This window comes from Ambystoma mexicanum, chromosome 5q, assembly GCF_040938575.1.
Source record: "Ambystoma mexicanum isolate Mex_15411 chromosome 5q, UKY_AmexF1_1, whole genome shotgun sequence".
Classification (NCBI taxonomy): Eukaryota; Metazoa; Chordata; class Amphibia; order Caudata; family Ambystomatidae; genus Ambystoma; species Ambystoma mexicanum.
Genome location: NC_090933.1, coordinates 1,365,254,576 through 1,365,281,209, shown reverse-complemented (window position 1 = coordinate 1,365,281,209; position 26,634 = coordinate 1,365,254,576). Strand labels below are relative to the sequence as shown.

The 26,634-nt window shown below is 42.6% G+C and overlaps 1 protein-coding gene across 1 annotated transcript in view; it reads left to right on the top strand.

The window, feature by feature from the left end:
- The window catches only part of LOC138498429 (scavenger receptor cysteine-rich type 1 protein M130-like), a 950,335-nt gene that overhangs the window by 906,142 nt on the left and 17,559 nt on the right, over positions 1–26,634 (top strand). Inside the window, exon 15 of the mRNA XM_069622185.1 lies at positions 12,592–12,624. Coding sequence (XP_069478286.1) covers positions 12,592–12,624 — 33 coding nt within the window. The remainder of the gene's footprint in view (positions 1–12,591; positions 12,625–26,634) is intronic.

Here is a 26,634-nt window from a genome sequence, read left to right as displayed (position 1 = left end):
ATACATCTTCTCACCCAACTAATCGCTGGTTAACTGGCATTGAGGGGCCAAGAGAGAGACAAGCACGCTTGCCCAATTCGGCTTCAATGGTAGGGCCCATCAGTGAGCAATCAATTGTGTCATCTTTATATGATATGTGGGTAGGACCATACATACCGTTGTCATGAGTTTGCAATGAATCAGTTTGCAAGGAACCCATTTGGTTACTATTGTTCAAGTCTTTCAGCTTGAACTTCGTGTTTGTTGTAGCAGCATCAATGTCACTATTATCATAATGGATAGATTTAATTTAGATGAAATACCCATTTCTTCAAGAGTCCTAGGTCTAACATCTAGAGATTGATTAGTTATAGTTACACCCATTAATTCATCAGCATCTAATATTGTAACCGCTGGTAACACAGGTAGAATCTCAGCTGTGATACAGCTGGTAACACAGGTGGAACCTCGCAATCAGGATTAGTATGCATTTTGGTTTGAGAATCAATAAGTTTCCATCCACTTCGTAACCCAATCACCATTCTGGGGCAAACGTGAATATAAAAACACGTTGCCTATTTCAGAAGTGAAAAGGAAACGAAAGCGAAGGTAATCACAAGTCAGTTGCCTGTAACAGAATACCTATAGCCACTGATACCACAATCGTAATAACTTAATCTGCCTGACTCACACTTCTGGCACATATCATGTTATTAATTGTTGGCCTCAAACGCTATGCTATAACAGGATTTTACTCACAACAATTTAGAATCTGAGGCCCCTTGCTCCCACTGCACCGCCGAACAGCCCAACAGCAGACACTTTCAGACGCTTACGGTGCGTGCGCGGTGCACGTACCCAGGTCTGGTATAGTGTCGGCGGTCCAATCACGGCAGGGGCGGGTGGGGCAATCGGGCCACGAGGATTGTGGCTGGAAAAAGAGAGAAGAAGAAAAAAAAGAAGCAACACTTCAGGAAAACGCCAGAGAAGTGCCGCGTTACAAGGTGTTACATTAGATAATAAATATAAATGGCAGCCAGAAATATGACAGAGGAGGCAACAGACAATATTTACTTAGTGAAGTCCCAGCAAGAAATACAGGCGTGGTTCGCCGCAGCTCGCACTTCTCCTTGCCGAGGGCGTTGTAGTCCAAGGCAGCACACAGAAGCACATGGCAATGCAGGAAAAGCAGCCCAACAGCAGACACTTTCAGACACTCACGGTGCACGAGGGTAGGATGAGTCCGCAGGATCATTAAACCCAAGGTTAAAGTCACCCAGTAATAATATTTTGGAGGAATATTTGGTGTTATTAGCAAGAATGCTAGATAAATCCTACTCAAAGGTACTGATATGGCCAGGAGGTCTGTATAATAGATAAATAGTTACAGTGCGGCAATTGTAGATTGGGAATTTTGCAATGAGCATTTTGCAGGATTTGATTGGAGGTGATGGTGTGAGTCCTTAGCGAGGTCAGCTCGCTATAAGACTCTCATTTACTGTATTGAAATCCTTTTGGGTGATATAAATGACAAAGGCTGTATTTTCAGGCCTCTACATCATGATATATTGCAGAAAAGCTTAATAGTTGTGTACTTTTTTAATAGTATTTCGGTTCATACATAAGAAATAAACTTTTCACAAAAAAGGTAGATAAAATTGAATATATGACAACATACGTAAGCCAACATGTTACAATGTACATGTAACACGGTTGTTAATAATACAGAACAATAACACTACATAAACATATTGCCCTGCTATTTTATACATAATCTATATTTCCTACTTTACTCTATTACTTCATAATAATTCATTTGCTAGCATTTTTATGTAAACCTTCACACCTCATTAATGTTGAAATCAGTGATACTTATCTTTCTTCTATAAGTCTCACCCATTACCATTCCTCAGCCAAGTCTGAATATTGATGAACAAATTCACCAAAATAAATGACCCAGGGTGTCCAAGTGCTTTGACATTTGATACGTACACGTTGCATTGTTTCTAGTGTTTATGGCCCAAAACCTTTAATTCCTATTATCCTTAAGGAGGTTCATTCTCAGGCCTGACACTTGCCTCGTAGGCTGTGGATTTCAGATAAATATTTCAGTCTTTGTCAGATGGACATTTCACGAGATACCTCTGTTGGGTATGATTGTGTCTTATTGTGTGCACATATTTCTTGAATAAAACATACAATTTAATGTTTCCTTCCGTATTTTCCCAATCACAGTTGTATAATTTATCCTTGACACTGGTCATATTTTTAACAGTGTATCAATATCCTCACCCAGAGACTGCAAGAACCTAGGGATGGGATTCTGATCACCTTAACCCAAAGCAGGCCCACGACTTAAGAAGCAAGTGCACGTTTGTCCATAAAGCACGTTTTATTGTACAAATGGCCGGGAGGGGCGAGATGATGCTATTGTGACAAACTAACCAGAGTCTCCCTGAACCACACAAAGAACACACATTATATACATGTTTCAACATCTTACATCTGAATATCAGAAGGAGCCTTTGAGAGCAGAGAAGGAAGGTCAGGGGCCTTTTGCATAATGTACCAGGGCATTCTTTCCATGTGGGTATCTTCAACAATGATCACTCCTTTTCAATAGGTGCTTTATGTGAGTTTGACCCTGTATTCCATTCAATCCCTGTGTCCTTTTCAATGGACTTTGGGGGGAATAAGGAGGATTCAGTCCTGGTGAGGATTTTTAAAGCATTAGGCTCCTCTTGTAGTGTCTTTAAAGATCCATGGGGAAAGCACAGTAGGCACACAGAGTTCCCCTCATCCGACAAATGTGGTGGCCCATGCCCTTCTTGACTGTACTGCTGCGCACACAATTTAAGAAGTCATATGCAACTTTCTGCCAGCCGCATCCCATTGTGTGAAGCCCTTATAGAGAGCTGCCAATGCCCCCCTTCGCCCTACAATGCACAACCAGCTGAACCTTCTCACCTTTCCACTTTCTTGCTCAATGGATTACTGAGAGGGCCACTTGTATATATAGAATGATAGCCGCACTGACTCAAAACTATTTACTGCATAGAACAGAAACGCACACAAAGAGCTTTTTTACTGGAAATTCTTTGCTGGAAACTACAAACAAATAAAAAATAGTGACCAGCATTTTGGAAGCAAGAAGTCCAGCTCCTGCACACCCCACAGAAAAAGGAAAGAGGAAATTGGTGATGGGAAACATCAAACCAAAGATGAGTTACTGAAAATGATGACTTCAACTCCCTGTAGACCAGTCCAATGGGGTATTCACTAAATCCACTGCCAGTCTAGGGACAGCTTTAACACAACCCACGAATTTGGGAAGTGTCTACTCAGTCCCGCCAGAAGAGAGCCAAGCTTTATCCTTATCTTCAAAGATATCATTGAACCAACAGCATGACCCTGAGATGACAGATTCTGGGACCTTTTGTCCCAATGGGAGGACACTTTACTCAATGAGATTGGGGCCAATGGATAGGTTTCCAGATCCCTATGCTCCCACAGTGCTGCACATAAGTCAAATATCAACTTTAATGGTGGGATCCAGGGTGGCATCTGCAAAGTCCCTTCTCAGACAGCAATATTCAAATGGCTGTCATCCAAAATGACCCCTTACATTTAGCAATGTTCCAACATGTCACCAACAATCAATCCAACCATGGAACATGTAGAATTGCAAAATGCACCTGCTGCACCATGTGGGTAGCCAATGCCACGGCAGAGGATTTAGCAAACCAAGGGCAGCAGGCATAGATTCACTGACTCTGTGGAAGTCGCCTACAATCCTGTCTCCACTCAGCAACATAAGGGTGTGCACCTGCAATTCATCTTCAAAGCAGAGAGGAACAGTACTTAAAGTTCAGCAAACTCTCTTGAAGAATGCAATGTTCCATGCCACTGCACACACTGCACACAATTGAAGTGGTCTTTGTCTCTGAATACACAGCCCACTTATGATTCTTGTGGGATTTGACCACTACAGAGGCAGGCTGTTGCTGAGCAACCAATTTTCCTCCTCTCTCCCTAGATGTCCATGCAGCAATGATGCTCCTTCCCTGAATACCAACAGACTGCCATGAACAAGCTGTTGACCTCTCTGAACTGACAGCCCAGATGTTCACCAAGCTATGCTCCTTCTTCCTTCCCTAAACACCACCCGACTGTGCTGCCGCCTCAGATGTCCACCCAGCAATGTTACTCCTTCCCTGAGTACCACCAGACTGATACTTACAAGCTGTTGACCTCTCTGAATTGCCACCCCAGATGTTAACCAAGCAATGTTCCTTCTTCCTTCCCTGAACACCACCCAACTTCACTGCCACCCCAGATGTCCATCCAGCAATGTTACTGCTTCCCTGAGTACCGCCAGACTGCCATGAACACGCTGTTGACCTCTCTGAACTGCCACCCCAGTTCCTCTCTGAACTGCCAAGCTATGTTCCATATTCCTTCCCTAAACACCACCCGACTGTGCTGCCACCCCAGATGTCCACCCAGTAATGGTACTCGTTCCCAGAGTACCACCAGACTGCCATGGACAAGCTGTTGACCTCTCTGAACTACCACCCAGATGTTCACCAAGCTATATTCCATCTTTCTTCCCTAAACACCACCCAACTGAGCTACTACCCCAGATGTGCACACAGCAATGTTACTCCTTCGCTGTGTACCACCAGACTATCATGGACAAGCTGTTTTATTTCTCTGAACTGCCACCCTAGATGTTCACCAAGTTTTGTTTCTTCTTCCTTCCTTAAACACCACCCAACTGTGCTGCTACCCCAGATGTCTACCCAGCAATATTACTCCATCCCTGAGTACCACCAGACTGCCATGGACAAGCTGTTGACCTCTCTGAACTGCCACCCCAGTTCCTCTCTGAAATTCCAAGCTATGTTTCTTATTCTTTCCCTAAAAACCACCCGATTGCACTGCCACCCCAGATGTCCACCCAGCAATGTTACTCCTTCACTGAGTACCACCAGCCTGCCATGGACAAGCTGTTGTCATCTCTGAACTGCCACCCAAGATGTTTACCAAGCTATGTTCCTTCTTTCATCCCTAAACAACACCGACTGAGATGCCACCCAGATGTCCACCCAACAATGGTACCCCTTCCCCAAGTACCACCAGACTGCAATGGACAAGCTGTTGACCTCTCTGAACTACCACCGAGATGTTCAACAAGTTATGTTCCTTCTTCCTCCCCTTAACACCACCCAACTGAGCTACCACCCCAGATGTCCACAGAGCAATGTTACTCCTTCCCTGATTACCACCAGACTGCCATGGACAATCTGTTGAACTCTCTGAACTGTGGAAAAGGGTGGATCAGTAGAAGCACTGCCTAATATTGTATATTTAGAAATTAGTTTAATCAATGGTGTAAAGTAATATCAATACTTCTTTTGAGGTGCGGGGGAGGAAACGTGAACCTGGCACAGGATCACTGCAACAGTATATGTAGAGGAAAAACGAGGATCCAAAAGCAGGAACCCTCCCGTCCCCTGCACTCTATCATAAATCCATCAAAAGATGGTTCAACAAACTTTCAAAAGCGTTAGTAATAGTTAAACAATAGTTTTCAAATTAGATCGATAATAAAGATAAACATTCAATGCTTTCATAAAGGCACCAAAAGGTGGTTTTAATTATAGTCACAATTAGTTAACAATAAAGCCTTAGTGTACAAAAAGCCAAAATGACTGTCTAAAAAGTACCATGAAAACAATAAGCAATGATAGTCCATGTATACAATTTATGGCTGACGCCTTTCGGGATACATATCCCTTCTTCTTGAGCCTAGTTGATTTGGACTGAGGAACCTAAATAAACATAAAGAGCTGTTTCAATACACAACATGTTCATATAATAGAAATTAAACAAAGTAATTATTATTGATCTCACAAAAACATTACATGTATTGGTCTATCCAATTGGGTGCAGTTCAAAGACATCTATAAAGGATATTAATCCGAGTCATCCCAGTTAGAGGGGTCCCACCCGGGATCAGTGCGCCAGAGAGTGTACATTAATTACTACAGAAGTAATCAAGAAGAGTTGCTAACGGTTGCCTATCAGTGACAACGGCCTCCATTACATATATCAAAGCCATTCAAATAATGCAAATAATGGCATGTCCATCAGTTACATCAGCCTCCATTAATTATATTCAAGGAATTCAAATAGTGGCGTACCTTAAGTTTAAATCAAGGTCAAGTGTAAATTTCCACTCAAAGCATGGTAAAACCGTTTGTTCCAATTCTTTCCGCCGGTCAGTGAAGGAGAACTGCTCTTTTCAAAAGTGCATAGTGCCTACGGGTCAAACAAGAACAAAGCGATTCTAAAGATAAAATATTAACTTCCCACATAAGAGGTCAACACAATAGTATGGTTTTTATATAGTTAGCGCTAAAAAGCAGGGCCAATTATAAAGTCACGGCTTACCTCTAAAGTCGTAAAATCTGACGGCTGAAAACGAGTGTGTACTCCGCTAGCACAGTGATCTTAAAGTGTCCCAGGTTATTTCGCAAACAGGACAGATTGTTCTGTATGGAGAAATAGAGAGATAAGAGAGCTCAATCAGTTCCACAAGGCGGAACTGCGGGGTCTGTGTCTGCACTGAGTTGACAATCTGTAAACACATATTATATTCACCTCTGTAATGGAATCCAAAGGGATACTTGGACACGTGTAGAAAAACAGCCGCAATAGCGGATGAACGCTTCCCGAATGCGAGCGCCTCAGAGCACGAGGATGCGTCCCCCGTGCTGGCTGAGGTGGGTCTACTGGTAACCCTGACAACCCTTGACACAGACAGTAGCCCATCTAGGACTAAGCGTGTGTGTGGTGAACATAGAAGACGTCCTAAGTGAGCACACAATACAAAAAGTGGCTCTTAGACTGGTGCAAATGGGAGCGCCATTTTGGAATGTACTTTGTAGAATGGAAAAAGTGACTGCTGCAGCATATAGACAATGTCTGCTCATTAATGTAGAACAATTTAAGGACCCGTAAAACACAATATTGTGTAAAGTAAGGAATGTAAAATGTTAAGTCCTTCATGTTGGTCTAAACCAAAGAAAAGGGTTAGTTATGTGAATTGACTATGGTAAATAAGCGTGCGCACTACACACTGTGGCCAGAGTAAGGATCCCCCTGATGGAACAACATTTCAATTTCCATGGTTTGGTTCAGATTGAATGTGTATGTCTGGAAAGCGAACTCGCACCCAAGTGGAAAACACCTCAGAAAAGAAACGGATGCCAATATGCTGTAGATAGAACCCACACCATACTTCAGAGCTTGAGCTTATGAACAGTGGGCCGGTCAACATGTCCCGGACTGATTAGACTTTAACAGTTATTCCACTGTTGGTAACGGCTAATGACATTTGATATGTCTATTCAGGTAGAAATTTTAACTATTACATAAGTACAATTAATTAACTAGAGGAAGAAATACGGGGGAATTGTGGTGAAAAAAATCCAGTAAATAGTTTTGAATAGGAAGAGAATTAATTAAGATGTCCTCTACCCCAAGTAGTATAAACCAGCGGGGGCAGATGAAAAAAGAAAAAGAAAACGGTATCTTTTTACACTACATAGTGGGGACACCATTTCTCTATGAAAGAGCCAGGGGTCTATTAAGTTAAGATAAAGCACCTCAGGGAAAATTCCTCATTGAGCCCTTGTGGGTTAAGTGTGTCTAGCTGGTGTATCCAAAATTTCTCCCTACGGGAGAGGATGGATTGGTAGTCTCCCCCTCTATGTGGCTTCTTGACGACCTCCAAGACTTGAAACTTGATCTGGGCCACCGTGTGGTGGTGTTCCATGAAATGTCTTGCCAATGGAGATTTCGTGTTCTTGCACCTGATGTTGGATTTATTCTCTGTTATTCTTTCCTTCACCGCTCTTGTGGTCTGGCCCACATATAGTTTACCACAGGGGCATTTGATTGAATAGATAACACCTGTCGACATGCAGGTCGCGTAATCCCGGAGTTTGAATTTCTTGCCCGTAAGGGGATGTGATATGTTTTCACCCTTAATTACATTGTTACAATGGGAACATCCCAGACATGGGAATGTGCCCTTCTTTTTTGTCTGTAGAAAAGTCTGTTTATCTTTAGGTGGCTTCTCGGCTCGCACAAGTTTATCCCTCAAGTTCTGGCCTCTCTTAAAGGCCATCATTGGGTATTTGGGAAATAGTCTTTCAAGCAATGGATCATTCTGGAGAATACTCCAATGTTTCTTGATTGCTCTCCCTACTTGAAAACCTTGCCGGGAGTACTTTGAGATATAGAGTAATGGAGTCTCCTTATTTTTGATTTTAGGCGTGAGAAGTTGTTCAATGCTAACCTTAGAAGATCTCTCCTTAGCTTCTTCCAGGACAGGTTGTGGGTAGCCCCTCTTTTCAAATGTATCCAACAACTTGGTACATTCAACGTCGAGTCCTTCAGGATCAGAGACTATCCTTTTCAACCTTAGGATTTGGCTGTAGGGCAAACTACTTAGCATTGACTTTGGACGGAAACTCGAGAAGTGCAATAGGTTGTTCACATCTGTCGGTTTGTGGTAGACGTTAGTTGAGATTCGATTGTTCTTGATCTCCAGGCTGACATCCAGAAAATGTAGGGATGGTGTGCCTACCTCCATCGTGAATTTAATATTTTGATGTACTGAGTTTAAGAAATTGAAGAAAGATGTGAGTTCATCCTTAGTGCCACACCAAATTCCAAATATGTCATCGATGTAGCGTTTCCATAGCAGTATTCTGCTTGACCAATTCTCATTCTCCAGGACATGTCTGTGCTCGAATCTGTACATAAAAGTGTTAGCATATACAGGGGCCATTGCTGACCCCATAGATGTTCCCGTAACTTGGAGGTAAAAATTCCCTTGGAATCTAAAGTAATTGTTATTCAGTATTAAGCTAAGGAATTTCACAATCAGCTCCGGGTCACCCCTCGTTGCCTGTGAGTTTAACAATAGCCATTCTACTGCTTGAATGCCCTCCACATGTGGGATGGAAGTGAATAAACTGCATACGTCCATACTGAACAATATGCAATCTGGGCTGAGTGCTCTGACTTCTTGGATACAGTTTAGGAAGTCTGTCGTGTCTTTAAGGTACGTGGGAATGTTCTGAATGAGTTTCTCGAGTTTCCATCCAAAGTCAATGCTAAGTAGTTTGCCCTACAGCCAAATCCTAAGGTTGAAAAGGATAGTCTCTGATCCTGAAGGACTCGACGTTGAATGTACCAAGTTGTTGGATAAATTTGAAAAGAGGGGCTACCCACAACCTGTCCTGGAAGAAGCTAAGGAGAGATCTTCTAAGGTTAGCAAGGAACAACTTCTCACGCCTAAAATCAAAAATAAGGAGTCTCCATTACTCTATATCTCAAAGTACTCCCGGCAAAGTTTTCAAGTAGGGAGAGCAATCAAGAAACATTGGAGTATTCTCCAGAATGATCCATTGCTTGAAAGACTATTTCCCAAATACCCAATGATGGCCTTTAAGAGAGGCCAGAACTTGAGGGATAAACTTGTGCGAGCCGAGAAGCCACCTAAAGATAAACAGACGTTTCTACAGACAAAAAAGAAGGGCACATTCCCATTCTGGGATGTTCCCATTGTAACAATGTAATTAAGAGTGAAAACATATCACATCCCCTTACGGGCAAGAAATTCAAACTCCGGGATTACGCGACCTGCATGTCGACAGGTGTTATCTATTCAATCAAATGCCCCTGTGGTAAACTATATGGGCCAGACCACAAGAGCGGTGAAGGAAAGAATAACAGAGCATAAATCCAACATCAGGTGCAAGAACACGAAATCTCCATTGGCAAGACATTTCATGGAACACCACCACACGGTGGCCCAGATCAAGTTTCAAGTCTTGGAGGTCGTCAAGAAGCCACATAGAGGGGGAGACTACCAATCCATCCTCTCCCGTAGGGAGAAATTTTGGATACACCAGCTAGACACACTTAACCCACAAGGGCTCAATGAGGAATTTTCCCTGAGGTGCTTTATCTGAACTTAATAGACCCCTGGCTCTTTCATAGAGAAATGGTGTCCCCACTATGTAGTGTAAAAAGATACCTTTTTCATTTTCTTTTTTCATCTGCCCCCGCTGGTTTCTACTACTTGGGGTAGAGGACATCTTAATTAATTCTCTTCCTATTCAAAACTATTTACTGGATTTTTTTCACCACAATTCCCCCGTATTTCTTCCTCTAGTTAATTAATTGTTTTTATGTAATAGTTAAAATTTCTACCTGAATAGACATATCAAATGTCATTAGCCGTTACCAACAGTGGAATAACTGTTAAAGTCTAATCAGTCCGGGACATGTTGACCAGCCCACTGTTCATAAGCTCAAGCTCTGAAGTATGGTGTGGGTTCTATCTACAGCATATTGGCATCCGTTTCTTTTCTGAGGTGTTTTCCACTTGGGTGCGAGTTCGCTTTCCAGACATACACATTCAATCTGAACCAAACCATGGAAATTGAAATGTTGTTCCATCAGGGGGATCCTTACTCTGGCCACAGTGTGTAGTGCGCACGCTTATTTACCATAGTCAATTCACATAACTAACCCTTTTCTTTGGTTTAGACCAACATGAAGGACTTAATATTTTACATTCCTTACTTTACACAATATTGTGTTTTACGGGTCCTTAAATTGTTCTACATTAATGAGCAGACATTGTCTATATGCTGCAGCAGTCACTTTTTCCATTCTACAAAGTACATTCCAAAATGGCGCTCCCATTTGCACCAGTCTAAGAGCCACTTTTTGTATTGTGTGCTCACTTAGGACGTCTTCTATGTTTACCACGCACACGTTTAGTCCTAGATGGGCTACTGTCTGTGTCAAGGGTTGTCAGGGTTACCAGTAGACCCACCTCAGCCAGCACGGGGGACGCATCCTCCTGCTCGGAGGCGCTCGCATTCGGGAAGCGTTCATCCGCTATTGCGGCTGTTTTTCTACACGTGTCCAAGTATCCCTTTGGATTCCATTACAGAGGTGAATATAATATGTGTTTACAGATTGTCAACTCAGTGCAGACACAGACCCCGCAGTTCCGCCTTGTGGAACTGATTGAGCTCTCTTATCTCTCTATTTCTCCATACAGAACAATCTGTCCTGTTTGCGAAATAACCTGGGACACTTTAAGATCACCGTGCTAGCGGAGTACACACTCGTTTTCTCCCGTCAGATTTTACGACTTTAGAGGTAAGCCGTGACTTTATAATTGGCCCTGCTTTTTAGCGCTAACTATATAAAAACCATACTATTGTGTTGACCTCTTATGTGGGAAGTTAATATTTTATCTTTAGAATCGCTTTGTTCTTGTTTGACCCGTAGGCACTATGCACTTTTGAAAAGAGCAGTTCTCCTTCACTGACCGGCGGAAAGAATTGGAACAAACGGTTTTACCATGCTTTGAGTGGAAATTTACACTTGACCTTGATTTAAACTTAAGGTACGCCACTATTTGAATTCCTTGAATATAATTAATGGAGGCTGATGTAACTGATGGACATGCCATTATTTGCATTATTTGAATGGCTTTGATATATGTAATGGAGGCCGTTGTCACTGATAGGCAACCGTTAGCAACTCTTCTTGATTACTTCTGTAGTAATTAATGTACACTCTCTGGCGCACTGATCCCGGGTGGGACCCCTCTAACTGGGATGACTCGGATTAACATCCTTTATAGATGTCTTTGAACTGCACCCAATTGGATAGACCAATACATGTAATGTTTTTGTGAGATCAATAATAATTACTTTGTTTAATTTCTATTATATGAACATGTTGTGTATTGAAACAGCTCTTTATGTTTATTTAGGTTCCGCAGTCCAAATCAACTAGGCTCAAGAAGAAGGGATATGTATCCCGAAAGGCGTCAGCCATAAATTGTATACATGGACTATCATTGCTTATTGTCTTCATGGTATTTTTTAGACAGTCATTTTGGCTTTTTGTACACTAAGGCTTTATGGTTAACTAATTGTGACTATAATTAAAACCACCTTTTGGTGCCTTTATGAAATCATTGAATGTTTATCTTTATTATCGATCTAATTTGAAAACTATTGTTTAACTATTACTAATGCTTTTGAAAGTTTGTTGAACCATCTTTTGATGGATTTATGATAGAGTGCAGGGGACGGGAGGGTTCCTGCTTTTGGATCCTCGTTTTTCCTCTACATGAACTCTCTGAACTGCCACCTCTGATGTTCACCAAGCTGCGTTCCTTCTTACTTCCCTAAACACTGCACGACTGTGCTGCCACCCAAGATGTTCCTCACTATGTCCCTGAGCACCACCAGTCTGCCCACTGTGCCACGTTTTTGGTTCTCACACAGTAGCTGTTCAAGTCATGTTATTTTAGCAGTCCATGGCAAATACTGTTTACATTTCTTCCATGATCTGCTTTATACATCTAAGGTTTTAGCTGCACTGAGCCTTTATTTGAATATGATGTGAGGCATTTCTTGGTTCAGAAACATGTAATGGCCATCATGTTCATGATAACATTGCCTGCATATATTTGACCTTTGACCTCTTTTGTCTCTGCAGAACAACGGATATTTGATCCAATTATCTACAAAGGTAAGTTATATTTCTATTGTAAAACAAGGCAATTGCATGTAATTATGAAAACAAAATTTGGTCACTACATATTTTACTTCCAATAACTATTGATTTGTAGATGTGCACCTGACATACTGTTTTGGTGGGAATTATATATTACAGGCATCTTTTATGAGACCTCCTTCATCCTGTGTTTATATTTGCTGTATATTGCATTATGTCTTTAGTGTTTTTTTTCCATTTCTATGTTGATACTGTTCTAAATATCTTTATTGACATTTTACACAATATAATCACATAGTCACATAACACAAAAAAGATGGTGACAAACTCCTTTTATAATAATGAACATGTCAGAAACACACACTGTCCAATGCTTGCATGCCATTTCCGCCATCCACACGGAACATAAAATAAGCTTCAATATTCAACAATATTAAGATAAAACAATAATGCAACAACTTATTATGGCATGGACACTTCTAGAATGAGCTACATTGTGAGTTCAATTCAACATCTGTGCATGAATGTCCTGGAGATAGGAGCTAAGATGCCATCCACTGATACTCACTGCATCTACTAGGAACAGACAAGCACTTAATACAATGGGAGATCCCATTGTTAACCTAGCTGGTAGGGAAAGCAGGGAGTTCATAGCGCCCCCACTCAGAGATGACCCTTCATGCTCTTCTTTCATATACCCTGAACCAGAGACAAAGCTCAGCTCAGCCTTTCACGTCCCTTAGCCACAGAGCATGCATGGGGTGCTGAGTGACAGCCACACCATTGCAATCTGTCTGTTGCTAAAGAGACAGTCATTTTTCTTGCATTAGGCCCTAGAAAGCAAACCTCAAACATGTATAATCGTGTATTTCCACTAGCCGTGTCTTAGCTGCTAATTCCATCTGCTCAGTAATTAGCTACCACCAGGCAGCGCCTTATCAAATACTAGAATGAGGCCTCCTTGCCCGAGCACTTTGAGCTGGTTACAGGAAATCCATGAATGTTGGAATAGTCCCACCTCTGACTGCGCACTCCCTCTGAAATACCTTCAAATGATAGAAACCCACAATTTATCAACATATCCTCCATGGTGCCAGAACCCAAAATCAAGCTCTTTTGCCGCTCTGGTGAAATGAGTCCTTTTTGAGTTTTTGCAAGTCCAGTGTCCTTCCAAGCATAACTCCCTAATGAATGTTACCTGATTCACTGGATTTCTGCGTCTGCTCCCCTAATCCTAGTAAAATCATGCCAGTCCAGCGGACAGTCACAGGTGTGGGGTACATTTACCATCCCAACGGAAATCCCTGCATCTCAAAACTGCATTAAATAATGTCTGTGCTGTGTCTGCTGAGCACATAGTCCCCTGCACCACAAAACTGTGTTTTAGCAGTTACATAAATAATGGCTGCACTGTGTCTGCTGAGCACATATGGGGTGAGATGGAGCATAAACACCCCAAGAATGGCTGCATTTATTTCTTCGTGTGAATCCAAAAACAGGAATTCAAAGGCAGAATGGCTCAGAGCTGCTGTGTTGTGATTTGCAAAACCTTAAAACTGAAAAAGAACATTTTCTGTGTTTCAAATGACCTTGCACTGGTGATATTTTCATCTTTAAACATCACACAGCCATGCCCATCTATATTCAGGCTGAACACCAGAAAATGAGGGCCATTCCGCCCTGAATGGCATAATTGTGTAAAATAAAGTCTGTGAAAAGTAGGAATTCATTTCAGTCCGCACGGCTAACATTCCCTTTGGAAACAAATTAAGACATGCAAAGCACTTCAAAGAAGCTCTTTCTCTCCTTTGCCTGGTGTCAGTTTCAAAGAACCCATTTCTTGAACATATGTTCCCTATCCCTGTGTATAGAAATTGACTATAGCTATGAAAGCCTTCAGAATGAAAATACAAGGAAAACCACATTTGTGAAATGAACATGGGAAATAAAATGAATCTGTGTTACTTTGCAAAGCAATGAAATGACAGTGTGAATGCTGAATGGAAATAACACTTTACAATGCACAGAGACTGTATATTTTGGGAAGAAAAGGTGCAAAAATATAGGTATATTTTACTCTGTATGTTTTTTTTTCCCTCACAAAAAGAACTTCAACAGCAGGCTGAAGCTCAGGCATTCCGGTTAGACCAGTTTGGCTTAAAGGCCAAATGATGCACCTCCCTGTGATTTGATGCTGCCAGTGCAGGGACCCTGTTCTTTGGGCGACAGGTGTGATAATAACAGGGTGTCTCAGACTTCATGGCAGATATGCTCCCAAGAACAAAGGGGCATTTCTGGAGAAAGCGTACATGACACAGATGTAAAATTTGATGGAAATATGCCCAACACTGTTAGGCTTATGTGTAGCCATTTGTAGAATTTTAGGTGAAATGTTTTCCATATAAATTGAGAAAGAGTGCCAGAAAGGCAAAGCAGCATTGCAGAGACTCAACGTTTGAAATGGCATATGCCTTGCAAAATATGGGATCTGCCTATCTAATTTTCATGATGATAACAATAGTAAATGTAAGTGTTTTGTTTCATAACTGATTTTGGCAAAAGTAACTCTGGTGAAACAAAGCACATCATAAAAAAAAACCACACTAAAACTGATGTCACTTCCCTGGGATCAAATCCGCTTACAGAGAGACGGTGACAGCCACAGCCTGACCTATCCCATCTTAGAGGTATGTCCAGGTTACTTCCACCCACTTAGAAATAAATCCTCTGATGTCATCCTGCTTATAAAAGGAGGAGACATGGAGAGAGTCAGGACATTCAAAAACCGACATTCAAAATCCAACATTTACAATCCAGAGATCCAGACATTCAACATTCAACCTGCAAGACTCCAGACTCTAGAGCGAGTCCAGAGGTAGCTGATCCAGATCCAGGCAGAACCTCCTATCTGGGCAGAACCACCTATGTAGAACTAAACCCTACAAAAATCCCAATAATTCTGAGAGAATGAAGGAAAGGCTGCAGACCCCTTTGGGAGAATCCAGTGACCAGACCTGTCCTTGCCCAGCTGATGCACCCCACTGTCCACTGTGACCAGACCCAGTTCCCCGCTGTTCCCTCAAAGGAGAGCCCAACCACTGTGCAGTGGCCAGATCCTTGTCCTGCTGCCCAGAGACCCGGTTAGCAGTCCATACTACCCAATTCAAGTGCATTGTGTAAGTATCACCCTCCCCAGAAACCAAAAAACTGCATACACTGTTCTGTTACCTTGCATTGTGTCCAACCATATACAAATCCTACATGTACCCTAGTAACTTCTCAAATTGTCAGAATCCTATGTGCATCCTGTCCATAGAAGAATCTGTATTAGTCTCCATGTGTTAGTGCAATCCTCTCCAAATCATTTCAGACTGTTGTACAAGTCCTTAGTAGTACTTTGTCTAAATTAATTAATTTCTCATAGAGATGAACGTGGTGTGAATAGGTTAACCTTGCAAATTAACCTCCTTGTGTACCATCTTTCTTTAAAGATATAGACACTAAAATATAGTTGCATTAGAACAAATCATTTTGCTAACAAAACCGAGTTTGTCTGTGAAATTGTTTCCCTTTTAAAATCCGATTTTCCTTTCCTATGAAGAATCCCATACTGCCACCCATAAAGAGTTACCCTTTAAGTTCAGTCTCATAAGTGTTATGTGCCTTTATACCTCATCAGTAAAACTGATTTTGGATTTTGACTGTTTAGCTTATTTTCTAAACTGTTGCTTATTTTAAACCTGTGAAAGCTAAGAAATTGCAATTCTGCCATGTGCGATTTTTGCTGCACTGTTTTCCTTTCCAAAGTTGATTTTCTCACCGGTATGCATATTGTTTAGTGCCTTGCCTTGTAGCTTTTAACTATTCTTGCCTCTTTAGACCAGCCACACACATTCTTGTTTTATCCAATGGACCGCACATGTAAAATAACTATTCAGTGAATTCTAAGTGCCATTTTGCTAATTTTTAAGGGTTTTCAATCCGATTTTGGCCTCCCATTCAGGGTGGTAGGTCGGATTTCTAATCTGATTTTTGCCTAGTATACATGACTCCTTGCTGCTCCTCTCCTCCCACAAAAAATGTGGTTCATAGGGAATTGGGGGAATGTTGCAGGGGGAATGCATTACAATTGTGCTATCTAAAAGTTTTACCAAAAAGTAATCTTGCTGTCATTCATGTTTGCATTGAGGTGTTTGATGTTAAAAAGTTAAATTAAGGGTATCTATCATTTGATGTGTAATTATCATCACACTGGTGATTGCTGCCCTATTTCGAATCTGTTTAATTTTCATTTGAATTTAAAAATAAATAAAATTTCATCATTACACACCAGCCTGGTGCATGGTCCATTGCGACACAGGATTCACATCAAGGGGGGTGTGAGACGGGTTGGCTGCCTTCTCAAAGCAGAATCTGAAGTGAATAAACTTGAAAGCATTTTTATTGTGTGCCACATCCCTGGCCAGTGGCAAGAGTCCTGCTCTGGAGTGTGCTGTGTCTTTAAATCTGTGACACAGGCTGCAAGGGTGCCCATTTCCCAAGGAGTCGTCTGGGTGAATCCACTGAGCAACACACTGGAGTCTAGTGGCCAAGTGGCGTCCCTGAAAATCATTGACCCCCGTGACAGCATCTGCATAATAACACTTCCAGGCACAGTCAACAACTATCCCACCCCCACAGCACCCTCAAGCCCAGATGAGGGCCACTGCTCCCAGGGAATCCATGGTGAACACCCACTCCACCCCCATTCAGGTAAGCATGCCCATACTCCCTACCAGCTTTCATAGATATAGAGCCTGGCTGTTTGCGGCGGTTCATGGCTTAGGGCAGTAGGTATAAGGGTAGTGCATGCTGTTTTTTGGGCAACATGGTTTCTACATGTCTTGGCACACTGTGAAAGTCTCACAAGCCTGACCACAACTGAGCAATATGCAGGTTCCTTGTCTTTAACCCCTCAAGTGCCAGGCTATTGCACACGTCTGTGGAAAAAGGACAAGCATACTCATCCTTACACTTTGCACAGGAGCACAAGCCTAAGGTTTTGGTAACAAAATCATTTTGATAACCACGACATACATGAGGAAAGCCCCAAAATAGCACATTTTGCTCACTTTTCTGCGAGATTTGTATGACTTTGCAAATTCAGATTTCTGGCATGCAACCCCTTCCAAATGTTTGTCTATCGAAGGAATTGAGTCCAAGGGCTTTGTTGCTGGTGTTTTCTTTGGAATTGCTTGTCTATGCCCCAACTCACCATGAAATGTGTATATTGCAGAGATACTCCTGACTTGATGAACACCTCTCTCCAGCGGCCTCTCCTTTTGGCACTGGGCCCCATCCAATACAGTCCCTTGATTCATTTGGTCCAATGGTACACATCGCTCCTCTACATTTTCCTTCTCATGCCTTCCTGAGACTCTCATCTATCGTCCACCCAGTGGAGTAACTTTGCTGAAAATGTTGGGGGGACATGACATGTGAAGAAAAGGTGCCACAGCCTAATGAATGGGGACAAAATGGTGTGCCATGAAAGTTGGGGGGGGACAAATACCCCTATCCCCCCTAAAATTACACAGATGCATCCACCCTCATCCCAACTTGGCTCCTCCCTACCACAACTTCATGTTCTATCATACTCTTCCTTTGCCTCTCTGACAGGCAAAGTGCCTTGACACCATAACCCTTGGCAGGAGGTGCTGTACAAATGCATGATAACATAACATAATCATCAATCGATCAAGGTCCATAACCATAAAGGCAAACATGTGTACTGATGCCCCCGCCACCAAGTATAGGAGAATGGGCAGGATTACTGTTTTGCACAGTGCCATTGACCCACACATTGATCAAGGAAGCTTACCACAGACGTTGAGGGAGTGGCTGAATTGTGAACCACTGCCCAATCTTATGCAGGAATCGGTCTATGATATTGTGGTGTATTGAATACCTTGGAAATTAAACATGATGACAGTACATGAGAGCGAGATCTACGGACGTTTCCCACAAGGGACACTAAGTGGGAAGAGGGAGGATTTACCCAAATCGTATATATCAGTAAGCTCAGTCATAAGCACTTTATAATGTCCAGCTTGTCAGAGCTGAATGCCTTTTCGCATCTGCTGATGATAAAGCTGTGTTAGGGAGGACTCCCAGGTATGCCAGAGCGATGCGGGGGTCCGCGGACTCGGAGTGCCTAACACTCTCCCCAGAATAAATGTGTCATGCACCATCGGTATCAGTGTGTCTGGGATAGCTGGCGCTTTAGATGCCATTAGGGTTTCCACCACGTTACTATCTACGTTGCGGGCAGCAGTCTAGTTTTTTTTTCCATTATGGCCGCAGTCAGGAAGAATAACTTCTGTCCGTCCCCTATGGGCAGCACGTTGCAACCTTGCTGCTTCCTGTGTCTTTGGCTTGGTACGCTCTATGTTTTTTCCACTATTGGTGCATACCGCACTGCTTCTCTGTCTCTCTCCCTTCAGCCGTTCTTGTCGGCTATAGCTCGGGTCCCTCATTCTTTGCTTCCTGCTCTATTCGTATCCGGTGAGCCATTAGGTTTTCTTTCTTGGATCCTGCCTCATCCTTGTCGCTCTCTCTTGTGGCGGCAGGCCTCTATTCTCTCCCAGCCCTCTGGGGTATTTTTTCCTTCCTTTCTTTCTGTCATATCCTCTGTAGGGATACAGCAGTTCATTTTCTGGCATTCTGTTTCTCTCCTTAGTCCTCTCTATGGCTACTACTCCATCCTTATTTCTCTGTCCTCCTATTACCCTCTTACTTACCTTTAAGGCCAATCCTCCACAGTTAGCCCTGCTCTATATTACTCCCGGTCTCCGCACTCATACCTGTACTCCTGAAATCAGCATCCAGTGGCTTTGCAACATGGCTGCCTCCGGACTACCTGAGACTTACCAATATTCCTGACTTTGGACCATCTAAGGGTTTTGTTATGCCATTAGGCTTTTTCACCTTTCTAGGCTTGTCCCGGGAACGGGGCCATCGGAATCCCGACTTCTAAAACAAATCCACAGTGGCTTCCTCTCAAGACCGGTCATATCTACACAAAAATAAATAAGGACAACCTTTGTATTAAGAAGAAGGGAAGGAAGGAAGAGATCTACACAGGTGAGGAGGAGGGGGTTTCTATCACTTCGGAAGACGAAGCTGACCCTTGCGATAAAATGGAAGACTCAGTGAGATGGCAAGTACAAACAGCGGTTGATTGCAAATAAAACCAACAGGGATCAATACAAGAACACAGGAAGATGCTGGTACATCACATCATTTCATGCCATGCAGGCCAGTTTATTTTATTTCTACGTCACAATTTGAGCCCTTCTCTAGAAACATTTCGGAATGAGGGATTGCGTTTTGCTGATGCTATAACATATACAATCACCTATATGTGTTGTTATACTGGCTTGTACATGTCAGGTCCATGGCCTGTCCCATCCCCAAAAACTATCTATTACATAGTTACAGTAGTGGGCTTACCATTCGTTATTGCCCCTCTGTGCACCAAACCAAGTTTGACCCCTTGTTCGCTTTGACTTTGGCGGGATTCATTGGTGAAGCCTGCCTCTGGCTCCATCGTGTCTGGTAGGGCAGGAAGCAAGGGAGGTTCCCAAAACTCACAGTGCTTAGTCTGCCTGGTTACAGGAATGCACCCAAAGGTGATTGGTTGGCTGTCCTACAAGGACAGCCACCCTGCTGTGTGAATGACAGATAGGATGCGAATGAATGGGAGAGACTTGCATAAAAGGTGAGCTCTTTTGCAAGGAAGGCAGAGTCGACCACTGGACGAAGGAACCAAAGAAGAAACTGGAAGTGAACCTTGCTGGACCCTCTGGGACCATTGGATTGCCCGGTGAAGCCCTGCTGCAGTACTGAAGCTCTGAATATCTAATCGACTAGAGAATCATGGAAAGGACAACTTCTCCTATTGGGTTGGTGGGACCAATCGACCCCGAGACGAACTTGACTGGAACTCCTCTCCCTGCTGGCTGAACTTCTTTGCTGCTGCTGGAACCGAGCGCCATGGGACAGGAACACCAGGAATGAGTGTATCATTTTTAAGCCAGCCCTGAGCTCCAGGAAGATCCTCCGGACTCCCTCGAAGCAGGACTAACCAAACCTGAGCCACATCAACAGAGTGGTGGATCCCAGAAAAAAGGAAAGTCCACAAGGTGTACAAGAACTGCGGTGGTGCTATTTGTGAGTAGCTGAAACCGCAAAGTGCTGCTGATCTGAAGTCTGCCCATTGCTGCCACTGACCTACAAACCGTGGTGCAGGAGTCACCAGATGTTCTCCCTCATGTCCACATGAGTGAGGCCAAGGAACAACAGGATCTGAAGGACTACAACAGGAACAAAAGCTAGCTGGAACCTTTTCTTCAGACTCAAGGTAATGCGTAATTAGGGTTACTTACCTCTTGTTGTGTGTAGCTTGGCTTGCTCTCACTGGAGACTTGCATTTGATACCCTTTGGAGAGTTGCGTGCATCTTTGCCCTTTACAAGCCTCCCAGCTTGTGGCCCAAAAGTGATTTCTCTTTAACATTTTGCAAGACTTTTGACTGTCTTCAAGAAGTGCCTGAGCTCCCCTAGACTTTTCTCAATTGACATTGGCTATCCTGGCCCCCTGCAGACTTCTCTTACCCTCTGACTTTGTGTTGATCTGTCCCTCCAAAAAGTCATACATATCTTACTTGTGTATCTAGGAAAGGGTTAATCTACATTGCATTGGGGTGTTCAAACGTATTTACCTGTTTGAGAAGCTTGTTAATCTTTGTTTCCTTCCCCAACCTATTCCTTTTTCCACAACCTGAGTATTGCATTAAGTGTAAGAAGTGATCTATTAATGTCCTAGCAAGTGAAGTTACCTCAGGGTGTATGAAATTCTGTGTGCCATCCCAAAAGGGGGTCTACCTACTTAACTGAAACTGAAGGAGTGCATTTTTGAAATTTATTCTATTGTTGCATATTGCTGCCCTTTCCAAAGAAGGCTTATTTTAAAAATGACTGTTACATTAATGAATCATTATTTTAATAAGAAACCTTGAGTATAAGTGCTATTTGAATATCTGTCACTGTAAATCTCTATGTTAAACCTCTACAGCTCACATTGACCCCTCTTGAGATAAGCCTGGCTGCTCACTCACCCTACCAACTTGTGTAGTACAGGCCAATACCAAAGGTTGGGTTACCTATTCCCAAGATGACAAGACTGGTGTAGTCACCCACAGGGTTACTTCATACAATCCTGCCTAACACTGGTGGCAGGCGGTGAGGATATTGTGTAGAGTTCTCACATTGAGTTTTTTGCTTTGCTTGTGTTCAACTAACACCCCACAAGGCTATATTCCATGAGAAAAATCAATTGTAACATTCCCAAATAAGGTTAACTTCTGTCAGGAAGCCCTGATCATTCTCACAGTACATCAGCTGAAAGAAATGTGTAAGGTCAGGAATCTTACCGTAAAAGGAAAGAAAAATGAGTCGATTACAAGGTTGTTGAATCACCAAAGTTTGGATGGTAGGGCTGCAACATCTACTAACCCAGGATATGTGGAAAATGATAATGATGTCAGTTCAGATTCTAACTCTATCGTAGCAGAGGAGACAGAGGAGGAGACAGAGCAGGTAGAGGAGTCCCAGGATAGGAGCCCCTCTTTGCCTCAAACCTTATCCACTGGGACACCACAAGGTCCAACACTGAGTCCAGAATATATATCTCTTAAAACAATGAGGTTAGAATTGGATTTCAAAAGGTTTAACGCTCAAACTGAATCCAAACATCAGCACATCAGACTCAGGGAAATGGAAATGCAGCAAGCTATTGATATGAAAAGATCGTATATTGAAACTGCTTCCCTCCAACTCTTCCAGTCCCAAGAGGACTTGCCTGCCCAAAGAAGCAGTGAATATGTATGATATGAAAATTGATATTTTGGATGGGTTGGGTGCCTTTGAGTACAATCATGGGATTCAGGGTTACACAAGGGAATATTTTAATTCCTTGCCTTTTGTCTAGGCTGCCCCAGAATACAACTGATGGAGTTGGGTGAACCTGAGAGACAAGAGTATGATAATGTGAAGCTGGCCTTAATAGCCAGATATGGGAACACTCCTTCCCAGTACCTTAAGAGGATTAGGACCCTCAAAAAGACTGATGGTACTCCTTGGGCTACCTGGGTGTATGAATGTTTGAAAAACGTAAATGGTTGGGTTAAGGGTCACAGAATGAACTCCTTTGAATTAATGAGGCATCTGTTTTTGTTAGAATCTATGTTTGATTCCTGCTCTCCTGAGCTGAGACAGCACTTGGCTGACTCTAATGAGGATGATCCCAAAAAGTTAGCAAAGTCTTCTGACTTGTGGTCAGCCAACAGGGCCACTCACAATGACCCTGGGGCCACTCACAAGAAAGATGAGGGGAAGCAGCACAAGAAAGATGGAAAAGAGAATTCTAATTCCAGCCATCCAAAAGAGGGCAAAATAACATAGGTACGGTAAGCTACATGGGAAACCAGATCAGTCTAGTGAAACCTCTGGTGCTAAACAAAAGAAGGAGGTCAGCAGAAACCCCTATTCCAAAGAACATTTGGTCAATGTTATGCTTGTGGGTCAACTGACCATGTGGTGAAAGGGGGTCCGAGATGTAAGCGTAAACCTTCAGAGGTCCACACTGCCTCCTTAGCCTTCATCCCCGAGGGTGAAGTTCATATGGCAAGTGGTAACTTTCAATTATTGGCTGAAGACCCCATTGAAGTCTCAGCCAGGGTTGTATTAGTGTCCCTGAGTCTGTGGGATTAACAGTATGTGTATGTGTACAACCCCATTCCAGATGACACCAAAGAATATTACAAGGACAGTGTACCTGTGAATGGCCAGGAGACTCCTGCAATTAGAGACACACATTAGGATGTTGCTAAGGCACCCAAAGGTCCCACTAATCTTGCTGGAGGCCAAATACAGATGGTTCCAATACTGCCAGCTCTCATTCAGTGCAATTATTTGACTGTAGGAATACCCGTCAGTGTAAAACATTAGGTGCTTGGGATAGTCCTGTTGGGAATGACTTCAAGACTCTTGGAGTTGTATCAAGCACCCCCAGTCCCTCCAGTAAAAGGAAGCAGGAGCAAACTAAATTGGCTAGAGAGGCAACTTTAGATGACTTTCGTGGAGAATTACATAGGTGCCAATAGCTACCAGTCCACAGGAAGGACACATTTCTAATTCTAGTCCAAGAAAAGAGAAAAAGAGAAAACCCAAGGTATCAGGAAAGAAGAAAGGTATCATACCTGTTCAAAGGACAAGGATATGTATGAGAGGCCAGTCCAAGAACACACCAGTCACCCCACCCCCAGCTGAGGCTGAGTGGAAGGACCAACCAGAAAGGGGTCAAACAGCTACTGGTAAAAAAGAGATGGAAGAAGCCCTTCCCTATGTTGGAGAGCTGGATCCGAGAGACCATCCTGAGCTGCAGACTTTACTTGCAGAAGGTGGACCCTCTAGGGCAGACTTCAGCAGAGGTCAAAGAAAGTGTCCTACTCTTCACCAACAGGCAGCTTCCCCGCTTGAAGGGCAAGAGCTGGGGAAGCATAGGTTGTACTGGGAAGATGGCCTCCTCTACAGTGAGCTTATTGAGTCTTCCCCAGGAGACTACAGAAGACTTGTAGTACCCCAGATGGTGATACCCAAGCTTCTAATATCTACAAAAAGAAGTTTAAACGTTTTTTCCTAAAAAAGGAAAGAAGTGCCACCACTTACATGGGTATCCTGTCTGACACATACATTTTTTCGACAAGTAGATATCAATTTTATTAATCATGCAAAATTCATTTTAAGAAAAAAAATCATCATAAAAATGATCATATCACCTAAAACAAACAATCAATTTCTAAAACCACACAAGTAGTTCAACTTCAATCGGTTCGGATTACAAATTTGATCTATTGGACAACCCGTATGACCCAATCACACTGAGTCCCCTCACTTCAAAGTAATCTTTTGGCTAATTCAGTTCTTAGTTTCCCAAAAACCCAACTTGCACAAGTTTCTGTCCCATAATCACATCAATGTAGGACATTCTTCAGGGGTGTGTGTCTTGTGTAGATCTTATTCGAGATGAAACCACATTTCCAAAGTTCTATCTTCTTGTTAAAAGTCTGTATACCCTGTTAATACAAAGGGGGCACTGTATTACTCTTACTTTACACAGTGTTAGTCTGTTAATTGAACTAGCATTGTAACCCTTATCCCCATAAGGGTGAGGAAAAAGTAATTAATAACATACCTCTCTGACCCGGGGGTTCTTTATCCCAGAATCTTCTTCTCAACCTCAATTGGTTAAATTAAGGCAAAAGTCCCATTCGTTGAGGACGTCATGCCTGTGTTCCTGTAACTTCTGTCCTAGTACACAACATATACACGTGTTAGACTCTTATTACCTAGAATTATGAGCTCATCAGCCTATGTTTATCTCATGGAGACATCTTACCATATGGTTCTAATTATGCCATCCGGGATCACTCCATCAGTTTGCTCAGAAAACTTCATTTACCCTTCCAGGTATATATACCTGAAAGACATCAAAACCGGAGCACACAAAACCTCAGTCTGATTCCCACGTATTCAAATCCACTACATATCTTATTTAGGTGAGCCAGACATTACATGCTCGTGACTCCCACTGGGGCTGGATATCTTTAGTAGTCCTATTTCCTCACCAGTGCGCCTCCAACAGCGTTCTGAAGGTTCTTTCCCTTAATTCCAACAAACAGGCTTGATCATATCCTAGTGTCCTGCTCTTAGCTTCGCATCGGCTTGTAATGTCTGGCTCACCTAAATAAGATATGTAGTGATCCCGGATGGCATAATTAGAACCATATGGTAAGATGTCTCCATGAGATAAACATAGGCTGATGAGGTTGAGAAGAAGATTCTGGGATAAAGAACCCCCGGGTCAGAGAGGTATGTTATTAATTACTTTTTCCTCACCCTTATGGGGATAAGGGTTACAATGCTAGTTCAATTAACAGACTAACACTGTGTAAAGTAAGAGTAATACAGTGCCCCCTTTGTATTAACAGGGTATACAGACTTTTAACAAGAAGATAGAACTTTGGAAATGTGGTTTCATCTCGAATAAGATCTACACAAGACACACACCCCTGAAGAATGTCCTACATTGATGTGATTATGGGACAGAAACTTGTGCAAGTTGGGTTTTTGGGAAACTAAGAACTGAATTAGCCAAAAGATTACTTTGAAGTGAGGGGACTCAGTGTGATTGGGTCATACGGGTTGTCCAATAGATCAAATTTGTAATCCGAACCGATTGAAGTTGAACTACTTGTGTGGTTTTAGAAATTGATTGTTTGTTTTAGGTGATATGATCATTTTTATGATGAATTTTTTTCTTAAAATGAATTTTGCATGATTAATAAAATTGATATCTACTTGTCTAAAAAATGTATGTGTCAGACAGGATACCCATGTAAGTGGTGGCACTTCTTTCCTTTTTTAGGAAAAAACGTTTAAACTTCTTTTTGTAGATATTAGATTTCACTCCACGGAGTAAGAAGTTTATTAATCCCCAAACTGTGGTTTTCCACTGTCTTGAGAATAGGATACCCAAGCTTCTACAGTTAGCCCATGAGATTCCTACTGCTGGTCACTTGAGCTTTAAGAAGACCAAAGAGAGGAGGATATCTCTGTATTTATACTGGCCCAAAATGGGGCCTGATGTAGATCAATTCTGAAGAAGCTGTCACACTTGTCAGACTTCTGACAAGAGTGGAGCCAAGAATGTGGCACCCTTGGTGCCTCTCCCAGTGGTGGGAGTCCCTTTTGAGAAGGTAGGGATTGACATTGTTGGTCACCTTGACCATCCCACATCTTCAGGCAACTGATTTATATTGGTTGTGGTAGTGTCATGGGTACTAGCCTGGGGTCCCATTTCTCACTAGCACAAAAACATGGGGGAAGGGGGCAAGGACAAATAGGGGCTATATGGGTAAAGGCCT